General features: G+C 33.3%; 1 protein-coding gene across 1 annotated transcript in view; it reads right to left on the bottom strand.

Annotated features, from left to right (window-relative positions):
- The window catches only part of LOC143238675 (glutamate receptor ionotropic, NMDA 2B-like), a 200358-nt gene that overhangs the window by 107797 nt on the left and 69364 nt on the right, over positions 1-23197 (bottom strand). The window contains exon 2 of the mRNA XM_076479103.1: positions 7431-8086. Coding sequence (XP_076335218.1) covers positions 7431-7922 — 492 coding nt within the window. The 5' untranslated portion in view covers positions 7923-8086. The remainder of the gene's footprint in view (positions 1-7430; positions 8087-23197) is intronic.

The following is a 23197-nucleotide window of genomic DNA, read 5'->3' as shown; positions in this document are numbered from 1 at the left end:
GTCAAATTGATTATACACACACACAAACAAAAGTTAATGTGTAGTAGACAAAAACAACACTTGTTTATCTGTTTGTGTCCCTTTTAGTTGATAAGTCTCTCAGCGTTTGGTCAGCAGTACCTACTCCATTTTTAGTGTTATTTTAATCTAAGATAAACACTGCCGTTTTACCTGCTGCAACTTTACTAACTTTTGAGTGTCAATAGATCATACTTACCATAATTACTATTTACACTTTTTCAAACAGTTTGAAGTTAAGGAAACAAATAACATGACAATATTTCTTCTTGCTTTTCACGATGGGTTTTGATGTGTGTTTTTCCTTTTTGGCTTTCTACCATTTAGCGTTGTAAGCTATCATTACACCTTACATTATCTGCTTCATTTCCATTTAGCTTATGTATGAAATTGTTGATAATATTTTTATCCGCAGTAATTTTGACCCTGGAACTTACTTCATTCTCTGGAAATATATTGGAGAAGAAACTGAAAGTAAAGATGAAACTGCAATGAATTCCGCATCACAAGTGTCAGCCTTTTATACACATCACTTAGTGTGATGTAAAAAGAGAGTTCATTAGATATGATACAATAAATTCCTGTATATTGCATCATACTGAATGATTTTACTGGAATAATATTTAGTGTAAAGCGCTTATAAACACATTGGGTGAATGCACTAATTTTCCATGTAATAGACAGAATAGACATTGTTAATGCAACATCGTTATTTTTTTTAACTTTCACATTTTTTAACCACCCTTTTAACGACTTCTGAAACTACGAAGTTTGCAAGTGCATTTTTGTATGTTTTGGGCTTTTGGACTTTTTTCTTATAGCAGTTGGTTGTGGTCATGCTTTGTTGATGACTTGCAAGGTGTTCGTTTCTAAAAGCATACATTTAATTTACTATAGTTTCAGCTCTAATTGTACATCAATTATGTACAATAGAGAAACTTGTTATTCAATATTAAAACACGTTTCATCTCTGCGTATCGCGCCTAATAAATGAAAGTATTCCAGGAAGTTTTAATTTTTTTCCTATGTTAAGCTTTTGTTAGTGAGAAAAAAAAGAGATGCTAATGGATACACAACGTTTTTATGAACCCTTTGCTAATGGATACACAACGATTTTACTGACCCTTTCCTGATCGAGTTTAATAAGTACGACTATGTTTAGGAACTTTCAGTGGATTTGTTTCAAATTTTATTGACATATTGAATTACCAGTGTTTTCAAAAATCGTGTAACACTGTGTAAAAGTAGCTTTGTTTATGAAAGAGAATTGTTCCGCATAGAACGATAAATAAATGTGAAATTCTGTCTTTCAACTATTGATTAAGCACGCTTTGAAATTCTGTTTTTCAACCATTGAGTAAGCATGCTATGAAATTCTGTTTTCAACCACTGAGTAAGCGTACTGTAAATTTCTGTTTTTCAACCATTGAGTAAGTATGTTGTGAAATTCTGTCTTTCAACCATTGATTAAGCATGCTAAAAAATACTGCGGTAGAATCAAGAGTATAGTTTTTGGTAGTTTTTGATCAGTATGAAAATGTTTCAATTGTGTTCCAGATGTTGCATGAAAAAAGTTTGACATAAAAAAATGACAGAAAACCATTGACAGAAAATGACATTGTTATTTAAAGCTAAGCACAAAGCTACGTAATGGGCTATTGGTGTTCTGCTCACGACGGATATGGAAACCTGGATTCTAGCGTTGTGAGACCAAAATCGAAGCGATTAGTACGGAGTGCTAATAATAAGTTTATATTCGACTTGCTCACTGCATATTACACCACGTTAATAATATATAAATGGTTCATTCCTGCCTTCATAAATAAGAAAAGTATTTATAATACTCTTCCATAAATGATCCAAAAACGATTTAAAAAAAACAACATAATAAATATTGTGTTTTGGGTGATATTTGATACAGTGTAACTTATGTTATTAGCTTTGTTTTTATGACCAATATTAAATGGTAATTATTTACTTGCTATGTGTGTTGTTCTTAAATGACTTTTAGTATTGACTTATGTACAATAATGACTAAGTGTGTTTTTTTTTTCATAAATGACCTGCACACAACGCTATATTTATCTGCTTTTTTTTCGAAAAGCTACACAGTAATTATTTTTGTATACTCGTCCTTAATTTTGAATTGACAGACTAGATGAAAGGTAACTAATCAGCAGCATCCACCGCCAACTCTTGGGCTACTTCTATCAAGCCGAATAATGGGATTTGGCTCCTGATCCCAAAGTGCAATGGGACGAAAACAATAAATTTCTGAATCAATGATCGGGTACACTAACTACAAGCCACACCAAATTCTCTATCGATATCCAGTTTATTGTTATCAGCTAAAGTATGATCTAACTTCTGATGTTTTATCTCATGATAAAATTAATAAATCAAAGACAAACAGGTATTTCGTAAGGATTTTGTTTGTTTATAATAACTACTAAATGATTCTGAAGAATCTGGAAAGAAATTCTTGGCTAAAATAAGATGGCAAGATACGTGTATTTGTCTGTTAATTAACAGACTTAAGTATTACACTAGTTTTTTTTTTCGTTTTTATTACGCAATTAACATCGTAGAGAACAAGTCTTACAGAAAACCGAAATGTCTTGTACGTAGATTGTACGGTTTTATGTTTAACTAATTGGCTATTGTATACAAAAGTAGCCTTCCTGTTACAAAAAAAAAAAAAACTTTTAGTTTATCTTAAGTTACAAATTCTTGGGGTGAGAAATACTGAGGTTCTTTTACTTATGTTGAAATAATTAAGATATCTAGCTTTGATCTCGCGAGAATAGACAAAATGTAGTGGTAGAGAGATAGGATAGTTAGTGGGTAACGTTTAATTAAGTTTGTGTGTGAAGTATGTAAAGCATTTTCCAGGTTTCTGAACAACTTGTTAGGGTCTGATGTTGTAATCAGTGATTTATAATTGACTCGCTTTTTTGTTTTTGTTAGATAATAAACAGATTGTATGAGCTATTTAACTGTCTAGATCCCTTTCATGAAAATGTTACTTTATTTTTAAATGAAAAGAGCAAAAAAAGAAATTGAACGAGTTTAAAACAATACTGACCTGTTACGGAGTTGACACACAAATTGTTTGTGTTGTTGTTGTTTTTGATTTTGCACAAAGCTACTCGAGGGCTATCTGTGCTAGCCTTCCCTACTTTAGCAGTGTAAGACTAGAGGGAAGGCAGCTAGTTATCACCACCCACCATCAAGTCGTGGGCTACTCTTTTACCAACGAATAGTGGGATTGACCGTCACATTATAACGCCCTCACGGCTGAAAGGGCAAGCATGTTTGGCGCGACGGGAATGCGAACCCGTGATCCTCAGATTACGAGTCGCACGCCTTAACACGCTTGGCCATGACGGGCCTAATTGTTTGTGAAATATCATATAAGTGATGTTGTAAAAGACTCGAAAACAATAGAAACCGTATCTAGCTACAAATTAAAGTAAATTCGAACTAATTCGTGATCTTTCACTCATAATATATATTTTTAAGAAATCCATAATTTTGTCATGAAATCAGCATTAAACATGAGCCATTTAATAACTAATACGTACGTAAAGGAACAAGTAAATTTACTCTGAATTAAAACGAAATATTGTATTACATATTTAATGAATTTGGAAAGTTTGATCAGGAGGTGTAGCCTCTTGAAGGAAAGTAATTAGAAATGACTGTCGCCACTACTAAAGCGGTGTCTTTAGGGAAGCAAGTCTATACGAATAACTCATATTTCATAGACATTTATGGATAGAGGTCAATTACTTCGTTGAGTCAAGCGATTAAAAAATACATGATACTAGTCCATTGGATTTCATTAATAACTTAGTTCATGATAGACGAGTGCACTGATGAAGCAACTTTTGATTAGGAATAAAACATTGTGTTCTCACAAAATTTAGTATCAAGAGCTATGAACAGAGTAGTAACTGCGGAAATGAATATATGTCTCTTCTAATGAATGGCTTCTCTGCGAAAATTGTTTTTTTTCGCATTTGTATTTTCCGTATGTTTATATACGTTACATAAATATACTGAGAATGTGCTATCTAAAGATATATATGGAAGTATAAATCAAAGCATAAATGACATTGAATGTTAATTTTCTGAAAAAGAAACATCATGAGAGAAAATATTAATTATAAAAATCTTTGTCCTACTTACGTTCACTTATCTGAAATATTTGTGTAATTGACAGTTTTAAGGAATCAATACTGCCAATTGAATGTGAGGTCCGCCTGTTAGGAAAAGCTTAATTATTTGTCGCGTAACTTTTTACTTTATAAGAAATTTGTTTGTTTGTGAATTTTGCGCAAAGCTACATGAGGGCTATCTGCGTTAGCCATCCCTAATTTAGCAGTGTAAGACTGGAGGGAAAGGGGCTAGTCAACACCACCCAACACCAACTCTTGGACTACTCTTTTATCAACGAATAGTGGGATTGACCGTCAAATTATAACGCCCCCACGGCTGAAAGGGCGAGCATGTTTGATACGACGGGAATTCGATCCCGTGACCCTCGGATTACGAGTCGAACGCCTTAACCCACTTAGCCACGCCGGACCCATGAAATATATAAATAAAAATTTAAAATCTAAGGTATCAGTATTAAACCATTTAAGCCTGCACAAAAAAGACTAATCTCACTAATAATATACCAATTACTATATGTAATATAGTAATGTATTCGAATTTTATAATAAGTATTTTCCAGAGTTTGTTTAATATTAAATCAAAACCATTATTTCTCTTTATAAGAAACTTTGTTAGGTATGATGTATTCGAAGCCTTAAAATGCTCTGACGTACCTGCGTGCGTCATATTCTAAAATATCTGTATTGATATTCTAAAATCTGTATTATTGATTAAATAGACTGAGGATACCAGAAAGTTAAATCGTAGTCTAGCTAATCTCTTACATTAATTTTAATTAGAACATTTCAATAAACTTACAAGTATTTACCATATTTATGTTAATTTGTTTGTGTTTCTGATGTAATAAGCGTTTCATCTTAGAAGAAGTTATGAAGCTGTGTTCTCGTAAATCTATTCTTGTCGACTGTGGCTTTTAATTTTTAGATTTCACTTTCTGTTATTCGTATTTCACTCACTTCATGTCGTTTTAATAGGCACTGCATATAGCAGAGAGAGCTGTTTACTCGACCTATTTATAATTAAAAGTGTATTATATTATTACAATGTTAAATTTATTTATTTTTTTATTATTATTTGAAAATTCAAATTAAATGGATACATATAAACGTTTTGTGGAATATAACACCGCCTTTTACTATGAAACCATTAGCACGTCGAAAGTCCACGTACTGTGAAATTTTTAATAAAAAACATAAGGATATTATATTCTGAATTAATTAACTGTAATAATTTTTATTAATATAATTATTATTGCTTATTATTAATACTCTATGTGTAGAAACTATCTCATATAATCTTAGAAGATCCAATATCAATAAAATTCAGCGATTTTATATTTAACACATAGTTCTAGAGTTTGTGTAAAATGTGTTATGTTATAGTATAAATAATAAGGCAGTGAAGTATAAACCCGTGTGTTTGTATATATACATTGGCTTACATTTTAAAACGTTTCGGTTTTCTTTTTCTGGCTGTCTTTGTTTAATGGTTCTTAATAATTTAAATATTATTTTGTTTAGTATACTGAGAATATGCTTCTAGCTGCTTCATTACTAGAGTTGAAGCGACTTTTTAAAAATATTTTTATTGCTCTTTTGAATTTCGCGTAAAGCTACACGAGTGCTATCTACCCTTAATTTAGCAGTGTAAGACTAGAGGAAAGGCAGCTATTCATCACCACCCACTATTGGGCGAATAGTGGGATTGACCGTTACCTTATAACACCCCCACGGCTGAAAGAGCGAACATGTTTGATGTGATAGGGATTTGAACCCGCAACCTTTAGATTACGAGTCGAGTGCCTTAATCAACTGGCCATGCCGGGTCTGCTCGTTTTATAGCAAAGATAATGTACTATATCTTTCTTTTTGTGTTTTGTTAGTAATTTTTGTTATCACAGTAGTAAAAAATTTATTAGGTTTAGTAGCCTTAGGTATGAATAATAAAGATGATAACAACAAAACTTGTTCCAGAAAGAATGGTAAGAGTAATAGAGTATATAGTAGATATTTTGTATCTTCTGCTTACTTCAGAAGATATTTTTCTTGATTAAATATATTTTTTCATGACTGCTATCTACTTAACGGCAGATCCTTTGTAATTTCAGGAAGAAATTTATTTTAATATTTATTAGTTTCAAAAACTACACATACAGATCCACAAATTTGTAATGTGGTGGTCCATTTTTAAATTCCGGAAATATATTTTTTTATCTAAAGCAATAGTTTTTGCTTGCTTCAATATTTTTTATTTTAATAATATTGTTTCCTCCTGAACCAGAGTAGAATTATTTTAAATATGTTATGAAGAACATTTATGAACTATATGCATAACGTTATTGTTTGTGCTAAGAGGAAAAGATCTCTTAATGATACATTGGTAAGCCTAAAGGCTAAAAACCCATTGGGGATTTGATTTATCTTGCAAGCACGATTTTAAATATTCATTTCTGCAGCTTTGTGCTTAACGACAAACAAACAAAAGTAAAACTTCTAACAGAAGAAACCTAATTAAAACGTTGACTTGATATGTTTTTCGGAATAATAGAAGTTATTTTTGACCAACTGTTTTATATCATAATATTAAATTGACTTAGGAAGTAGTAAAACACTTCGTTTATTTGTAATAAAAAATTAGGCATAAAATATACTTTTTTATAGTCTTTAGATTTCACTAAAATAGCACGTTTTTCTTCCAGAACTATAATGCGAATTAAGTCTTAAATACGATAAATTCATCGATACATTTGTTGAGAATTTGGTTTGGTTTGAATTCGTGAAAAGCTACACGAGGGCAATCCGTCTTTAATTTATCAGTGATAGAAGAAAGGGAAGACAGCCAATCACTGTCTCTTGGGTTGTTCTTTTACCAACAAATAGTAGTATTGACTGTATCATTATAACGCCTCCATGAATGAAAGGGCGAGAATGTTCGGTGTGAATGGGACTCGAACCTGCAGATTTCGAGTTGAACGTATTAACCATCATTAACCGAGGAAAGTAACTTACAGGTATTCTTTTAACTGATATATTTAGATGTGGTACTTAATCTGTTCATATTCGTATTTCTACCTGGATGTTTTTCTCTCTTTAAAAAAAACCAACAAAACTAATCCAGATATTTCTGAATGTTTCTATCTGGTTATATATATATGCATATTGAGATGTATTCCTGACAGATATGGTACTTTAACGAAGGTAATTATAAACATATAAGGTGTTTATCAGTACCTGTTCAACTCCAAAGTTATCTGCATTCCAGGCGATTACTGGTAGCCCTAAGTATCCAGAAAGTTGGAGAAAGTATTGCACCGATGCTGCATTACTGCCGAAGAAGTCCGAGTTGGTGAGGTATAGCACAGATATAACATCGTTACTAAGTAGCTCATCACAGAGCTTGCTTAATATTTCAGTAGGACTGGGGTTAAGAGACATCTGAACCATTTTCGGAAAATGAATATTGAAATATTTGTTAATATTTAGAGGTGGATCTCGATTTTTCTTCAGGTTCTGTAGTACGTCCAACAGTTTTCTTTGGTAAGCTCGTCTCACACTGGCGAATGTAGAGTAGGGCAAGATCGCTCCAAAAGAGATGCTCTGTTTCGTAATGTCATTACCTTCGTCCTTATACGACCAGCTAACCAGAACTAAGCCCCCTGCTACAAATAACCACTGGATGATAGCAAATACTCCAGAGGCCATTTTAAAAGTAAAGAAGGACATAAAGCATTATGAATGACATTATATTAGACAAATATTTTTTTAATTTTTTCATTCTGGCGTAAACACATCTCATTGAAACAAGTTCATGGCGTGATTGGGAGTATGTGAAGGTAATCGTTAATGTACTCATCCCATGGAGTTTTCAGACACATCATTAAATTTACCTGGAAATAAGATAGGCCTTAATTAGTGTCACCTCGTTTGTACAATCTTTCAAATACCTGAAATGCAATGTCTGAAAGATAGCAGTAGTATTAAAGAAGAGAGGTGCAGCTCAGTAGAACTTTATATATCATTCAAGTAAAGTTCACATTAGTAATACGAGAACATAGTTTTAAACACTTCATGATACAGCTTAACAAAACAACATACATCATTCAAATAAAGTTCACATTAGTAAATACAAGTATATAGTTTTTACCAGCACATGCATAAAGAATTTGTTGCATTATTAGTTATTTCAGTTGTTTCACAGTAACATGTGCTGTAAAGTTTAAATGGGAATTGTTATCATCAAATACATTAGAAACTGAAACATGAACTTAATAAAATATTCACTGCGATAAAGTTTCTAAGACCTCGCATTTTCTTGAGTTTTCAAATATTTATTTGGTTACAAAGATTGTACTATTATAGCTCATTTCTTTGACTTTGAGTGATTATGCATTATTGTCACACGTTTTATTTATATTAATAGCTCTTTGTATTATTAGAACTTATTTAAGAAAACTATATTATATATATTGTATTCTTATTTATTTTTATGGGGACTGTTGAGGTTCTACAAATTTAGTACTAGCTACGGGTGTTTGACGATATACAACATGGTTGTACGATACTTCTCAGTTAAAAAACCTGTTTTCCATCTCAATTCTCTAGTTACTTACCAAGGATCACACGAGGAGTATCCAGCTATGGTTACATCATTTTCAACATAAAATAATTTATCCAAAATAACAGGTGCAGATTTAAAATGATCATACATGTAAGAAACCATATAAAATAATTCACACTATTCACTTGAAAATTCGCAAAAGAAATGCAAGTACGTAGAACAGTTCATCGATTCGTATTTTCCTTATCGATAAATCCAATTAAAAGTCTAGAGTACGAAACGAAAGGAAATCGATTATACAAAACAAGTTTTTTTTATCAAATAAAATTAATTAACCGCTTGTCTGAAATTAACGATTTCAATCATATCTTAGTCAACGGATGAAACCTGCTTGGCTTCGAATGTTAAATAATAGAATTAGTAGAGAATATTTTGAAGTCGTAAACATAAGAAAGTTTCTATCATGGCTAGAAGATAATGCTTGATACATTTTTTTTAATCTTTAAGTTAGGTGAAAATAATGCTCATTTTTAATTGGAAGAATTTGAATTTACGTCATCGTTTGGATAAAGTTGTAGCTACCCTGCAAATGAAGTTTTACCAAATGAAAAACAAGTTATTTGTTAAGACAAACTGAAACATATGCTAACTTCTCATTAACACGATTTCCTAAGAAATTAATAATATTGATGAAGCTTCGTTCAACAAGAAACTAAATATGTACAGTGCTTGAACATTTGAACTTGAATGAATAATTTATTGTCTCCTAACTCTACATGGCTCAGCATGGCCAGATGGTCAAAGAACTGGACTCGTTATCCGTTAGGGACGGCTATCGCAGTGTAGCTTTGCGCGAAACTCAAATCAAACCAAATATTATAATTAGTTTTATAAAGAACTATTATATAAAATAACATAAACTCGAATAATCATAATAAAATACAAACACAGATTTAAAAAACAACTTAGAAAAACACCAGTGAACCTCATTGTTCCCATACATTCAAGCTATCTTAACTGACACGGTCTCCTGTAGGATTATTAAATTACTAACCATTATTTCCCATCTTTCCTACACAAAACCTTCTAGAAACATTTACGAATACGTATGTTCTTCTATTCTCACTTGTAAGATTATAATGACCTTTCGTCTGCCATATACGCTACTTTCGTAGAGTTACATTGGTTTTCTCAGAATTTCGTGCAAAGCTGCTCAAGGGCTATCTGCACTATTCGTCCCTAATTTAGCAGTGTAAGATTAGAGGAAAGGCAATTAGTCACCATCACCCACCGCCAACTGTTGGGCTACTCTTCTACCAAAGAATAGTGGGATTAACCGTCACATAATATCGGCCCCACGGCTGAAAAGGCAAGCATGTTTGGTGTGACGGGGATTCGAACCTGTGACTCTCGGATTACGAGTCAAGTGCCTTAACCACCTGGCTGTGTCATCGTATAGTACTGCTTGTTTTAAATAGTTTAATTAAATTAGTATACAGCAATAATATATTAGTATTATCGTACTTGTGCGTGTTGAAATATACCTCATACTAGTAACAATTTAAAAATGTATTATTTTATTTACTTATTACGTTTAACTGTCACTTTTTTAACTTAACTTCTTGTGGTAAAGATGTGGCTTTGGAGTTTAGTAGCTTGATTTGAGGGTTCAAAAGGTATAAATTTGGGAATCGATTCCTAGATTGGGCACATTATAGATGGTCTCTTGCGCACCATTGCGCGTCATTAAACGAGCTACATTTCTTGTGACTTCATGCTATTGGTTCTATCGTTAAACATCTGCCAGAAGACATTTATTTATTAGGTCAAAATTCTAAGAAATCAGCACCTACTGATCATTCGCCATCATTGCTTAGGATAATTTTGCAGAAAAATGATTGACCTATTGTTAAGCGTACCTAAGAAACACGTGGCAGAAAATCGATATAAAATTCGGGATAAGCAATTAGTGTGCTTTTTAACACAATTTAGACATTGGTAGATATTAGGTTGTCCAGAAAAAAATGTCGATTTTGAACTGTAAAGTTTAGAAAAGTATAAACCAGTGCTGTAAAACATGCTTTAATCAAAGTAAGAAACATTTCCTTCAACACACTTTTGCCAAAATGTTACGATGCTGTTTATGCCCCTGCTGTCAATGAACTCCCTGAAAGTTTCTTCTGCGGCTTTCTGATTTTGAAAGCGTTTATTGTTTAAAAAGTTGCCAAAGTACATGAAAAAAATGAAAATCTGTTGGGAAAAGGTCTGCAGAATAAAGTGGATGAGGCAGAACATCAGTTACCAATTCGTTCAATTTTTGGAGCGTTATCCTTCACAGACCTCATAACGCAGATTTTGTTGATAATCAGTCATCTTATGCGAAACTCAGTTATCCAACTTTTTCGTCTTTCCAATCGCGCTAATGTGGTTGGTAATGCTTTACTTGTTCGGCCTACAGTTACGACAGAAAGTGTTCGTACCCCTGCGAGTAGGTTTTTCCTCATAACATAAAAGGTATCACGATTAGGATAATGAAAGTACGGCATATTATCAATATTATACTAACAAACATCTACATAAACTTGTATGTAAATTGAATGATAAATAAACTGTTTATAAATAAATAACCAAACATAGGAGGGGCAGAAAATGTTCGTGCGTCTACTTTAATGGTCAGTTGTGTAGCCTTTCAGGTAAATTACTTGACGCAATCTCTCCTCACAGCCATCCATGATCGTTTTACAGTACTCGACTGGTATTTTCTTCCATTCGTCTTTACAGAAGGCCTCCAACTCTTGCATGTTTTTCGGATGACGCTGATGAACTCTGGTCTTCAACTCATGCCAAACGTTTTCAATTGGGTTCAGATCAGATGACTGCGAGGGCCAGTTAAGAACGCTTATATGGTTCATCTGCAACCAGGATTGCACATATTTTGATGTTTGCTTAAGGTCATCGTCGTGCTGAAAATCTAACGACGCTCAAGCCGCAAGTTCCGAGCATCATTTTTGATATAAGTGTCTAATATATCAACGTACTCTTCTTTTTCTCATGATTCTTTTGTCGCGGTGAAGGTTGCCTACACCAGAAGAGCTGAAAGAACCTCAAAGCATGATCGAGCCACCTCCGTGTTTAACTGTAGGGACGGTGTTCTTTGGAAGATTTCGTTTTCCCTTCTTACGGAAAATATAGCGAACATCGTTGTGGCCGAAAAGCTCGATTTTAGTCTCGTCTGACCAAAGAATACTCTTCCAACAGGTAAAGGATTTATCTACATGCTTTCTTGCATACCTCAATCATGCTTCTAAATGAACAGGCTTTAAATATGGAGTTCTATGAAGACGGCATGCTTTGAACCCAAGAGAGCGTAACATGTTCGTAACTGTAAAGGTGCTTACTTCAACCCCAGTTTCCCTTACCAGCTTCTGTATGTCATTACCTGTTAAAAGAAGGTTCCTACTAACTTCTCTGAGAACCTTTCTCTTGGTTCTCTTTGGAATTTTGGTGGGGCGTCCGGAACGAGGGAGGTTAGCAGTTGATCCTGTGAGCTTAAATTTGGCAATTATGCTATGAACAGTAGATTTCGACACATTAAGTTGTGTAGCAATACCGGAAAGAGACACACGAGACTTGTGTTTTACAATAATTCGGTTTTTTAAATCGCTGGACAGTTGTTTTCTGTTCGCCATGATGGCCAAACAGATAATGACGGAGATGGCGCTAAATTGCCAGAAGTACGTTTTTTGCTGGCTAAATTCCAATAATTCCAGTGTCTAGTTCTGGAATGGTATAATGTAGTTTATTCGCCAAACTAAACAAAATTTTTACGGGAATATCAATTTTTTCACACGTTCTGAAATATTCGAACACTTTCTGCTCCTCCTATTTTTGGTTATTTGTTTATAAACAGTTTATTTGTCGTTTAATTTACATAAAAATGTATGTAGATGTGTGTTACTATAATATTTATAATATGTCATACTTCTATTAGCCTAATCGTGGTACTTTTTAAGTTATGAGGAAAAACCTACTCACGACGCAGGGGTACGAACAGCTTTTCTCCAAGCTCACTTACTGTTGTGCGAGGGTCCACCTCAACTGTTTCCTTTAATGTGTTTTCATCTAAGAATGGACTTCTTTCACGACCTTCGTGGTCTTTCATCCCCATGTTGAAACCTTTGGAACCAACGCTGAACTGTACATTCATACATTCAGCGACATACTCATGGTTGATGTTCCATGTAGTTTTGGTAGCTTTTCGTCCAAGTTTGTTTGTTTGTTTTGGATTTCACGCAAAGCTACACGAGGGCTATCGGTGCTAGCCGTTCTTAATTCAGCAGTGTAAGACTAGAGGGAGGGCAGCTAGTCATCACTACTTACTGCCAACTTTTGGGCTATTCTTTTACCAATGAATAGTGGGATTAACCGAACATTATGACGTCCCCACGGGTGAAAGGGCGAACATGTTTAGTCTGACTGGGATTCGAACCCACCAACATCAGATTACGAGTTAAGTGCCTTGACCACTTGGTTATGCCGGGCCTCGTCCTAGTTTGAAGTTGTAGAGAAAAATCAGACGAAAGTCTTTCTAGTCCATACTGCCTTGGAGGTTGCGAAACTTACTCTGAGTATAGTTGAATCAGCAAGCAATTAAGATGCCCTGTAAGCGACAAACTTTGGATTTAACCAATCAACGATAAGTTATTCAATATTCAGCTTCTAAATGTCATTGAGAGAATTCCAACATTTATTTCTGGGCAATCTAATAATACGCTCTGTCATATCACTAGTTATTGGCTGTAATGTTTCAAATACTTTAATATTTATTTTGTGTTAATAATATGCGTATGAAGATCATTTTGCACTGCAAGCTTAGTTTCCGAATTCGGAATTAATCCATATTTCCTAACCTAGCTTAATCTGCTGAATTATTGTTGGAATTATCCTGTCCAAATGATGAATGGATTTCTAATAATTACAGATGTTTGCTTTCTGGATATTGGTTTGTGGTATTATGTATTTCTGGTTAGATTTTTATACAGATTTGTTGCTATTAATTCGTAAAATGCTTTACTAATTAGTCGTTCTTAGTAACTGTTATACTAAATACAAAAAACGAAAGAACAAGGAGGAATATGTCTTTAAAGCTTTGAAAATGATATCTGAAAAATAATTGTCTTCTAAAAAACAATCTGGAGAATAAGTGATCATATTCTGTTACGAATGGGGAAATCTTTGAACAACATATAATCTAAAACGTTTTGTATACGAGGCGACTTCACCTCTTTTCACTTGGAGCAACGTATTCTCAACGTGAAGTCGCCTTTTGCTAATGTAATGGATAAGATGACAGTGATTCTGCGACACGAATTTTTGTGCAATTAAGCCTACATCTGTTTTATTCATAAAGTAGACATCCACATATATATAAATATATATACCTACAGGCCACGAAATGTACTTATTTAGGGTGATAATAAAGCGTTGTTAAAATATCACTCTTTGCTATTTATAAGAGAGATTAAGTGATCAAGCAAAAACAATTTGAGAAAAATTAAATTCACAGTTGTTTCTTTATTGCTGTGTTTTGTATGCTGTCATATATTTATGCGCATCTGATGAATATCGTTTGTATGATGTTTTTGCTTCGTCAGAAATATTCAAGAAAAATTGGTGTTAATGCCTTTAAGATGAATTGTAACATAATGTATTTTAACATATTTTGAACAGTGTTAGGTTTGGGCTTAAATTTTACTTACAATGCTTTCTAAATATGTGTTTAGACCCATCTTAATTAGAACAGCAAAACTCCATAAGAAAAAAAAACAATAGTATTTGACAAAAAATAGACCCTGGAAACTTTAATTATTACACATAAGTAAAAATCTGCTATGTCTTTATTACATTACCAGAGATGCTAACCATTACGATTTTGGTGTATAAATTACGACTATACGCTCATACAGACAAATATTACAACTTGTTGCAACTCCCAAATTATTATATATTATATAGGCCTATTCAATAAAGTGATAAATTGTTCCCCCAGGGCTTGAAAGGGGTGAGAAGAAAATTTCTAGTGAGATACAAATAAATTTTGATAATAAATAAAAGACATAGTCCAAATGGCTACTTGCGATAATCATGTTTGTGCTTAAAATAATAAAAAATATTTTATCTCCGACATGTCTACCAATAGTTTGAGTGCGGTGCTTCTCCATACTGGGTACGTGGGGGAATCCTTAGTTACGTCATCAGTGCTTGTCAGCCAATCAGCGTTCCGTAGATGGGTATTTCTCTTTTTCTAAGCGGCATAGAAATACAAACGTGATCGTTCACAAGATGGAAAAAAAAGAGGCCTCGTTCACCAGATTGTCTTGTTTCTGGCAAATCTGAAAGGACTAAAACTGTGAATCAAAAATTTAGGAAAGAGTATAGTGCAAAATATCCGGTCATTGCGTCAAAAGTCAGTGACAGTTATGGGTTTTGTACAGTTTGTAACATCGATTTTTTGTGGCGCTTGGCGGGATAAACGATTGTTCCAGACATAAAAAATCGGCATCTCATCAACAAAAGGCTGAGGCGAAGACAAAAACAATGCAGATAACGACATTCATATTCAATGTTGTTTTACCAGTATGTTTGTTACATTGAACTAAATAAAAGATAAATTTCAAAAGAATTTAAAAAAAAATATTTATTAAATACACAAAACACAGTCATAAATGAGCAATCTATAGGAGTAATAAATAATAATAGCTATAATAATAAACAGCTTAGAGACATTTGTCATGCCTAGTAGCCAAAAATGATAAAGGGCTATATCTACAATTATTACGCTCAGTCATTTGAAATAATTGGCATTTCTGTATTACAGCTTCAAGTATTTAATGAAATAGAGGAATGTATCAGTACCAAAGGATTACAGCTATGTTTATACGTTCTGTAGAATCAGCGAAAAATAATCAAAATAGTTAATTAACAACTATGGATAAAAGTTTCCAAATGAACACAAATGAAAAAATATAATATTGTGTTGTTTTGTGCTTTAAAGAAACACATTTATACCTTGTAATTATCAGGTCTTGTTTAAGTTACATATATTTGGAATTATGCAAATAATTTAAGTGATACTTGAAACAAGGTTAAAATTTACAAGTAAAGGGATATTTTATCTCGGAACTAAAGAAAATCATAAATTACAGAAATATAGATCAGATATAAAAACGATATTTTGAAGCTTATAACGAAGACAATAATAATTGATACGTCGTGATGACGAGAAACCCACTTGAAGGAAAATGTATCTGGTATGGGTATTAACACTTTTACTAATAAAGCAGAGAATAACGTTTCGACCTTCTTAGATCATATTCTGGTAAACAAGTTAGGTGAACCTAAAGATAGCTTAAGAAGGTCGAAACGTTGGTCTCTGCCTTATTCGTAAAAGTGTTAATACCCATACCAGTCGTAATGGCTGATACTGTTGATAAAGTTGGCGGCTTTAGTGTTTTGATTGGATTACACAAAAAAACTGGAAACAGTGAAGAAGTTATTTTTTGTTTAGTTTGGTAGTGGTTTGGTTTGTTTTGAATTTCGAGCAAAGCTACACGAGGGCTATCTGGGCTAGCCGTCCCTAATTTAACAGTATAAGACTACAGGGAAGGCAGCTAGTCATCGCCACCCACCGCCAACTCTTGGGCTACTCTTTTAATAACAAATACTGGGATTGACCATCACATTATAACGCTCCTACGGTTGAAATGGAGACCATGTTTGGTGTGATGGGGATTCGAACCAGTGACCCTCGGATTACGAGTCGATTGCCTTAACCAAATGGCCATACTGGGCCACTTTGGTAGTGAAGTAAATCTGTATGTTTCAGAGTTTAAGTGATTCGCTAGATAATAGTTCAATATTACGAATGAATAAATATTTAGTGAGGGAATCACATTGTGTACACATTATGCTTATTTAATTATAAACCATTATTAATAGTTATATTGGCATCTTTATCTCGACGTTAAGTATGTGTGAGTTTCTTTATTACGTTGTCTGTTCTTTGAAACTATGAATAGAAATATTTTCATTTTATCTGGTCTTGTGGTATTTAAAGAGTTTTCGTCTTAAGGAGTTTTGCCATTATTTTTACGATGGATCTAAATACGTGCTTATGACGACATATTGTGAATAAAATCTAAGCCCAAACCTAACCCTGTTCAGAATATGTTAAAATTCACTATGTTACAATTAGCTTAAAGACATAAACACCAATTTCCCTTGAATACTGCAAAATAAACAGACTCTATACAAATTATATTAATCAGATGCATATATATATGTGTGTGTGTGTTTGTGGAAACACAACAACTTTAAGCTGATTAAAACCGATCCTAATCCTCATCTGATTTCGAAGGAGAAACTGGAAAGTGATATTTTCAATATTTAAATCAGTTGATCTGCGAATACTTCAATGTACTGTGTAATTAAATTGATTCTGTAGAATATCTCTAATTCATCCAACTTTCAAACAAAGCCACTGGAAAATAATACTCGTAACAACAAGAGATAAGCTTTATTCTGTTTATATTCGAAGCCTTATTATAACACTATGTAATCCAATTTTGTTGTTGGATACTATGTGTTATTCCTTGCTTCCTTATGATGTAAAAGTACAGAAAATGCCCAGTAGTTCCTTCAAACTTTGTTTTTGTGACATGGATAATTACATTTAGAAATTAAACTATTTTGTAAAAACGGGCAAATTTTCACATTTTCATTTGCATAAGGTCTGAATAAAACAACATATGAATCAAGTAGTGCGCTACGGTGTCCCTGCTGTCTCAACGGTAAAGATAACAGGGAAACTTGGTAGAGCTCCTTAGAAGCACATCAAGGATGCCACCATTTTTAAGTCTCCGATAACCTCCCAGCCATACTCATCATGCTTCAAGGCTTCTAGCAAGGTTTGAGGTGCACCGAATAAGCTAGGGAAAGAGACGGATACTTATTCCCGTTACGGAGCAGCACAGCTTTCAGGCTTCTAAATGAGCTATCAATGAAGAGGCGACACTCGTTCAGGTTACAGGCAATTCCAATCGCCTGGCACAGACCGGATACATTTTGGCAGAAGTAGAGCCCATCTTTATGAGTGAAGAAGCTTGAAAAATGTCGGTGACGCTCTTCTGACTCGTGACTTGCACAGCTTCATCTGACAAATCCTACTCCTTGAGCCGATGTGTCAAAAGCTCGGCATTCGACTTTGTTAGACCAAGATCTCTGATCAAGTCATTGACGTCTCTTTGGTTGGGGTAGCATAAGTTTCTCTCACCAGCTGCACCTTTGAAATTGTAATCAGGATCTTCAACGTCTACTTCCTTTTCTGATTTGCTGCTTTCTTCTGAGGATGGCTGCTTTCTCTTCGGCGGAGTGGATATAGGGAGTTCAGGGCAGTGTGGTAATAGGGCGATAGATGATGGAAGGCCCAGATACATGATAGCAGATGCATTCTTGCCAGCTCAATGTTTGGAATGGTCCACCATACAGAAGTAGCAATCGCTTGAGTGGTCAGTGGGTTCATGTTAAATTCTTGGAATAGCGAACTTTATGGCTCTCTTTTTCCCTTCTGTACCATCCTGCAAAAAACAAAATAAAATTGTTATTATGAAGAATAAACTTATTTCATTCACAACTAATGTGCAAGAGGTTCATGCAAAATATTTTATATGTGATATTTTTTCCACACCATTGGAAATTAAAAAGAAATAAATTAAAATATATTTAAATTTTAAAAGGTCTAAAGTTTGTATAATATAAAATCTTACTATTCAAGCAAGCAAAAATTGTCCGTCTTACCTGTTAGAGTTTATGCAGTGCTTGCAGGTGAAATGAAGTGCCCAGGGTTTGTCTTGATCCCCGACAGGTATGCCGAAATATGCTTTGTAGGCTTCATACATTTTAGCAGATGCTGTCACAGAGTACTTTCTCGCTCTTGTCTTGATTAATTGGCCACATACATAGCACATTGGTCTATGTTTTCACTTAGGCAGCTAGAACTAAAATGAAGTGGTGAGTGGTGAGCCCTGTATATATATTACTATGGGAAGTTCTAGAAAATTCTAAAACGTTCTTGAAAATTTTCGTAAGTTCTACAACATTCTTGAAAATTCTTGTAAGTTCGAGAAAATTCTCTATCAGCTACTCAGCACTGAATGTACCTGGAATGTTCTGAAAAATTGGTAGATTTGAAATTTTCATTACCCAGGTCAGAAAATCTAAGTTTGAAGAGAAATGTAGGTCTTTTCCATTTACTTTAGGCATAAGCAATTGGGATATAACACTTTCTGCCCAGGAACAAGAAAAAGTAAAAATGTTGTTACATAGTGTAATTTGCATACAAATGAAGTTCATGTATTCCATAAATATTTTAAAATATTAACTTAGAAACTGAATGGGGTCCAGAATAAACTTATTGGACACTTTGCATATTAAGAGAAGTAATCTTTCGTAAATATAAAGCTTATTATGAGCTATAATTCCTTGTTGCTCTATTCATTTTTGTATGCCGTCAAAATGGATTAATTAAATAAAACGTATCTTAATTAACGTTTTATTATTCAGCTTTGTTTGAATTTTGCGCAAAGCTACACGAGAGCTATCTGCGATAGTCGTCACTAATTTAGCAGTGTAACACTAGAGGGAAGGTAGCTAGTCATCACCACCCACCGTCAACTCTTGGGCTACTTTTACCAACGAGAAGTGTGATTGACCGTCATGTTATAACGCCTCCATGGCTGAAAGAGCGAGCATGTTTGGTGTGACGAGGATTCGAACCCGCGACCTTCAGATTACGAATGTTTTAGGCCAATGTGTCTTCGTATCAGGTAGGACTAGCGAAATTATGTATTATATTCTTATATTATAACCTATATTGTTTCACTAGATTTTTTTTCACGATCGATAAGGATAGTTTGTAACAGTATTGCATTAAAGGTACTTGTATGCAAGTAATCTCACATAAAAAAGCAACATACTGATTTAATCCAAAATCGGCTTTATACTAGTCTTAAACTCCTACGTCGATCTTCTTTAAATTAATTAAATACATTGCTATATTCTGCAAGTTTTCGAGAAAGAAAGTAAGAACACTACCAGTTTCGTGCTCTTGTACTGATTCAGCAATTCTTATCACTGCTGTAGCAAGTGTAACGTCTCCACCCGATCAAGGGCATATAGATCATGATAATTATATTAATTTATTTTATTTTTCAGTTCTAAGACATAAACTTTTGAATCTTATGTGTAAAACGGCTCCCCTTCCTTGTGCAGAACAAACACTTTTGTGAATTAGACTTTTGAGAGGGTGACAAGTGCCTTATCTACGTACAACCTAGCGGGATTCTGGTCTCTTTAGTTAATTAAAGAAAAGAACGAGTACAAGTTAACTAGGATAAGGTTCTTGCGCTGAAAGAAAGATGGAACTAAGATAATTGGAGTTTACGTGTGTTTGTTTTCCGTTTCATGATTTACTTTTTGCTATTAACACGTCGACAACGTCACTATCACTTAATTAAGACACGGAAAATAAAACACAAAGTTATAATGAGTTTCTTGTTTAAGAATGATTTCTATTGGACTGAGTTAATTTAAGTTAAGAAAATAAAATTAATATATTCTGTCCTCCAAATATGTGGTTAATTAAGAAACCGTTCGGAAGTCACTGCCTTTTTAACGTTATCTTTGTGACCGCTTATTCATGTAATTAAGATGCCACAGCTTTTGTGTTTAAGCTACGGATGCGTCTTTTATTGCCTTTAATTCAAACTCCATATTTATTCACTTTATTTTCCAAGTTTTCAAAAATACAGGACCAGGCAGACTAATTCTAAACAAAAATACACTTTGAGTTTGTGCGGTAATTTATAATAGGTGTGGTATTATAACAGAATAGATTATTTATAATTTTAATAGCATACATTTGTACATAATCACGTTTTTTTAAAATAATATTATATGTAAAAATTACCTTTAAGAAGTAAATAATGATGTCTTATCGTTATTAGTCTTAATGTGATTTGATGTCACACCCATCATCCGTAAAGGTATTGTGCTTTGGTATTATACACATTAAGACGATAAGGATCAAAACGTAATAAATGAAATACTCATATCGTCTGAAAAATTCATATTCCTGAATATAAAATTATGGAAAAGACATATAATTGCTTGGTATGAAGTATTATGGCTTTAGGTAGACCACATACAATAGGTTTCTTTTTTTTTTAGTACTTTGAGAGGTGTTGATAATTTGATTTCATATTCAATAATACTTGTTTTAGATTATTTTCTAGTTTTTATTTGAGATAGTGTTTTGTATTTTATAATAATTCAAATATTTTATTCATCTCATTTTTAAATCGATTTCTATACATAATTATAGTATTTTGACATCTGTCTTTGTAAATGACCAGAACGTTGGCATCTAGAGTGAAGTAACATATAACATTTGCACAAGCTCAAAGTTGTACATATAACTGTACAAATGTATATTTGATACCATAATATGAATTACGATGTTGTAATGTGCTGTTTCTTCAGAATTAAAGCAAAAATTAAATCTCGTAAAAGGCCTCTAAGTCGGTCATTTGTATATCATTTTTATAGCGAGATATGCATTTTTTATGTTTTTCTCTTAGAAAGTGTTCACAAGAACTGTGTGTTTTCTATAGGAATTTTTTACTGTTACTGGTTTAAACTTTTACCCACTGCTACAGTTAAATAGAAACAAAATATACTGCTTCCCCCTTTGTTTAAAATATCATACAGTACTATTGCCAATAAATTTATTATTATCATTAAATATGCGCTTGTATGTAATAGAAATGTATGTTTTGAACTGTTAAATGAGATAAAATAAATTAAAATCAAAAGTGGAACAAATTATTTTAAAAAGTTCAATTAATTAAAATCTTACGTATTCAGCATACTTGTTTTGACAATAAAATCAGTTATAACACCCTATTCCTACATACTGACGTATTGAATTTGCATAAAAATTATAAGCCTAAACAGCAATAGAGATTCCACTAAGCTGCCTAGTTATATTATATTAAGTAATATCTTATTAAGAATAAAAATAAGGACGAATTTGTACTTAGAACTAAAAATTTCAAACAATTTATCCATGTTCTTAAAGAATATAGATTAACAACTGTTTTTATGCAATAATCTGTATAAAAATGCTCTAGATCAATTAATAGCGTGTATATTTCCGAAAAGTTGCATGATACAGCTGATAGAAATGTTGGTACATGGCATAAAGATTGGTTTATTTTTTCGTTCTATTTGTCATGATGTCCATTCAGCGTACAATAAAGTTTATGACATCTATACTGATATTTATTAAACCTTTATGAATGTACTCTTATTGGGAATGAATACATTAAGTCCAATAAATGTCTAAACTCGTTTCAAATGTTTACAAGTCGCATCACCCCTTTTATACGAAATGATTTCCACTTTAGACTTAACAAATCGTATTATTATTATTAATACTAAAGTCGTAAAAGTACAAAACTAATGATATCCTGAATCATAGATGTATAAAGTATCTTTTTCAGTCATTCTGTTAAAGCAGTTCGCGAAGGTATTACGCAGCACAGTAGTATAACCCAAACTTTCACTTTAAAGATGTCCGAAATTTGTTGAGATGTAAGATAGATGTTATAACTCGTTAGAAATCGTGTTTAAAGGACAACAGTAGTTTCGTGACAGAATTTGTACAAATAAACGTGTGTAAGCAGCTTCCAAGTTATGCCTTGCTGAAAATCTAACTATAAAGTGTGTCAAAGTGTGTATCAAAAAAGTATATATTTCTGTTTGTTTGTTTGGAATTAAACACAACGCCACACAATGAGCTATCTGTGTTCTGTTCATCACGGGTATCGAAACCTGATTTATAGCAGTGTGAGTCCGAAGATATATCTCTGTACATCTGGGGGAGAATATATTTATATAGCTTTTGTTAATCACAGTTTAGAGATGACACATTATGATTTATGCATGATCAAATTCAAGTGCAACCGACTGAAATACAAAAAGGGTTTGTTTTGTTTTGAATGTCACATTACAAAGCTACACCAGGGATATCTACGTCCTTAATTTAGCAGTGTGAAACTAGAAGAAAAACAGCTAGCTATCATCACCCACAGCCAACTCTTGGGTCATCCTTTTGCTAACAAATAGTGGGGTTGAATGTCACATTACAAAGCTACACCAGGGATATCTACACTATCCGTCCTTAATTTAGCAGTGTGAAACTAGAAGAAAAACAGCTAGCTATCATCACCCACAGCCAACTCTTGGGTCATCCTTTAGCTAACAAATAGTGGGGTTGAATGTCACATTATAACGCCCTCACAGTTGAAAAGGTGTTTGGTAG

This window comes from Tachypleus tridentatus, chromosome 13 (assembly GCF_004210375.1).
Source record: "Tachypleus tridentatus isolate NWPU-2018 chromosome 13, ASM421037v1, whole genome shotgun sequence".
NCBI classification, from domain to species: domain Eukaryota; kingdom Metazoa; phylum Arthropoda; class Merostomata; order Xiphosura; family Limulidae; genus Tachypleus; species Tachypleus tridentatus.
This window is presented reverse-complemented; position numbering and strand designations above follow the sequence as displayed.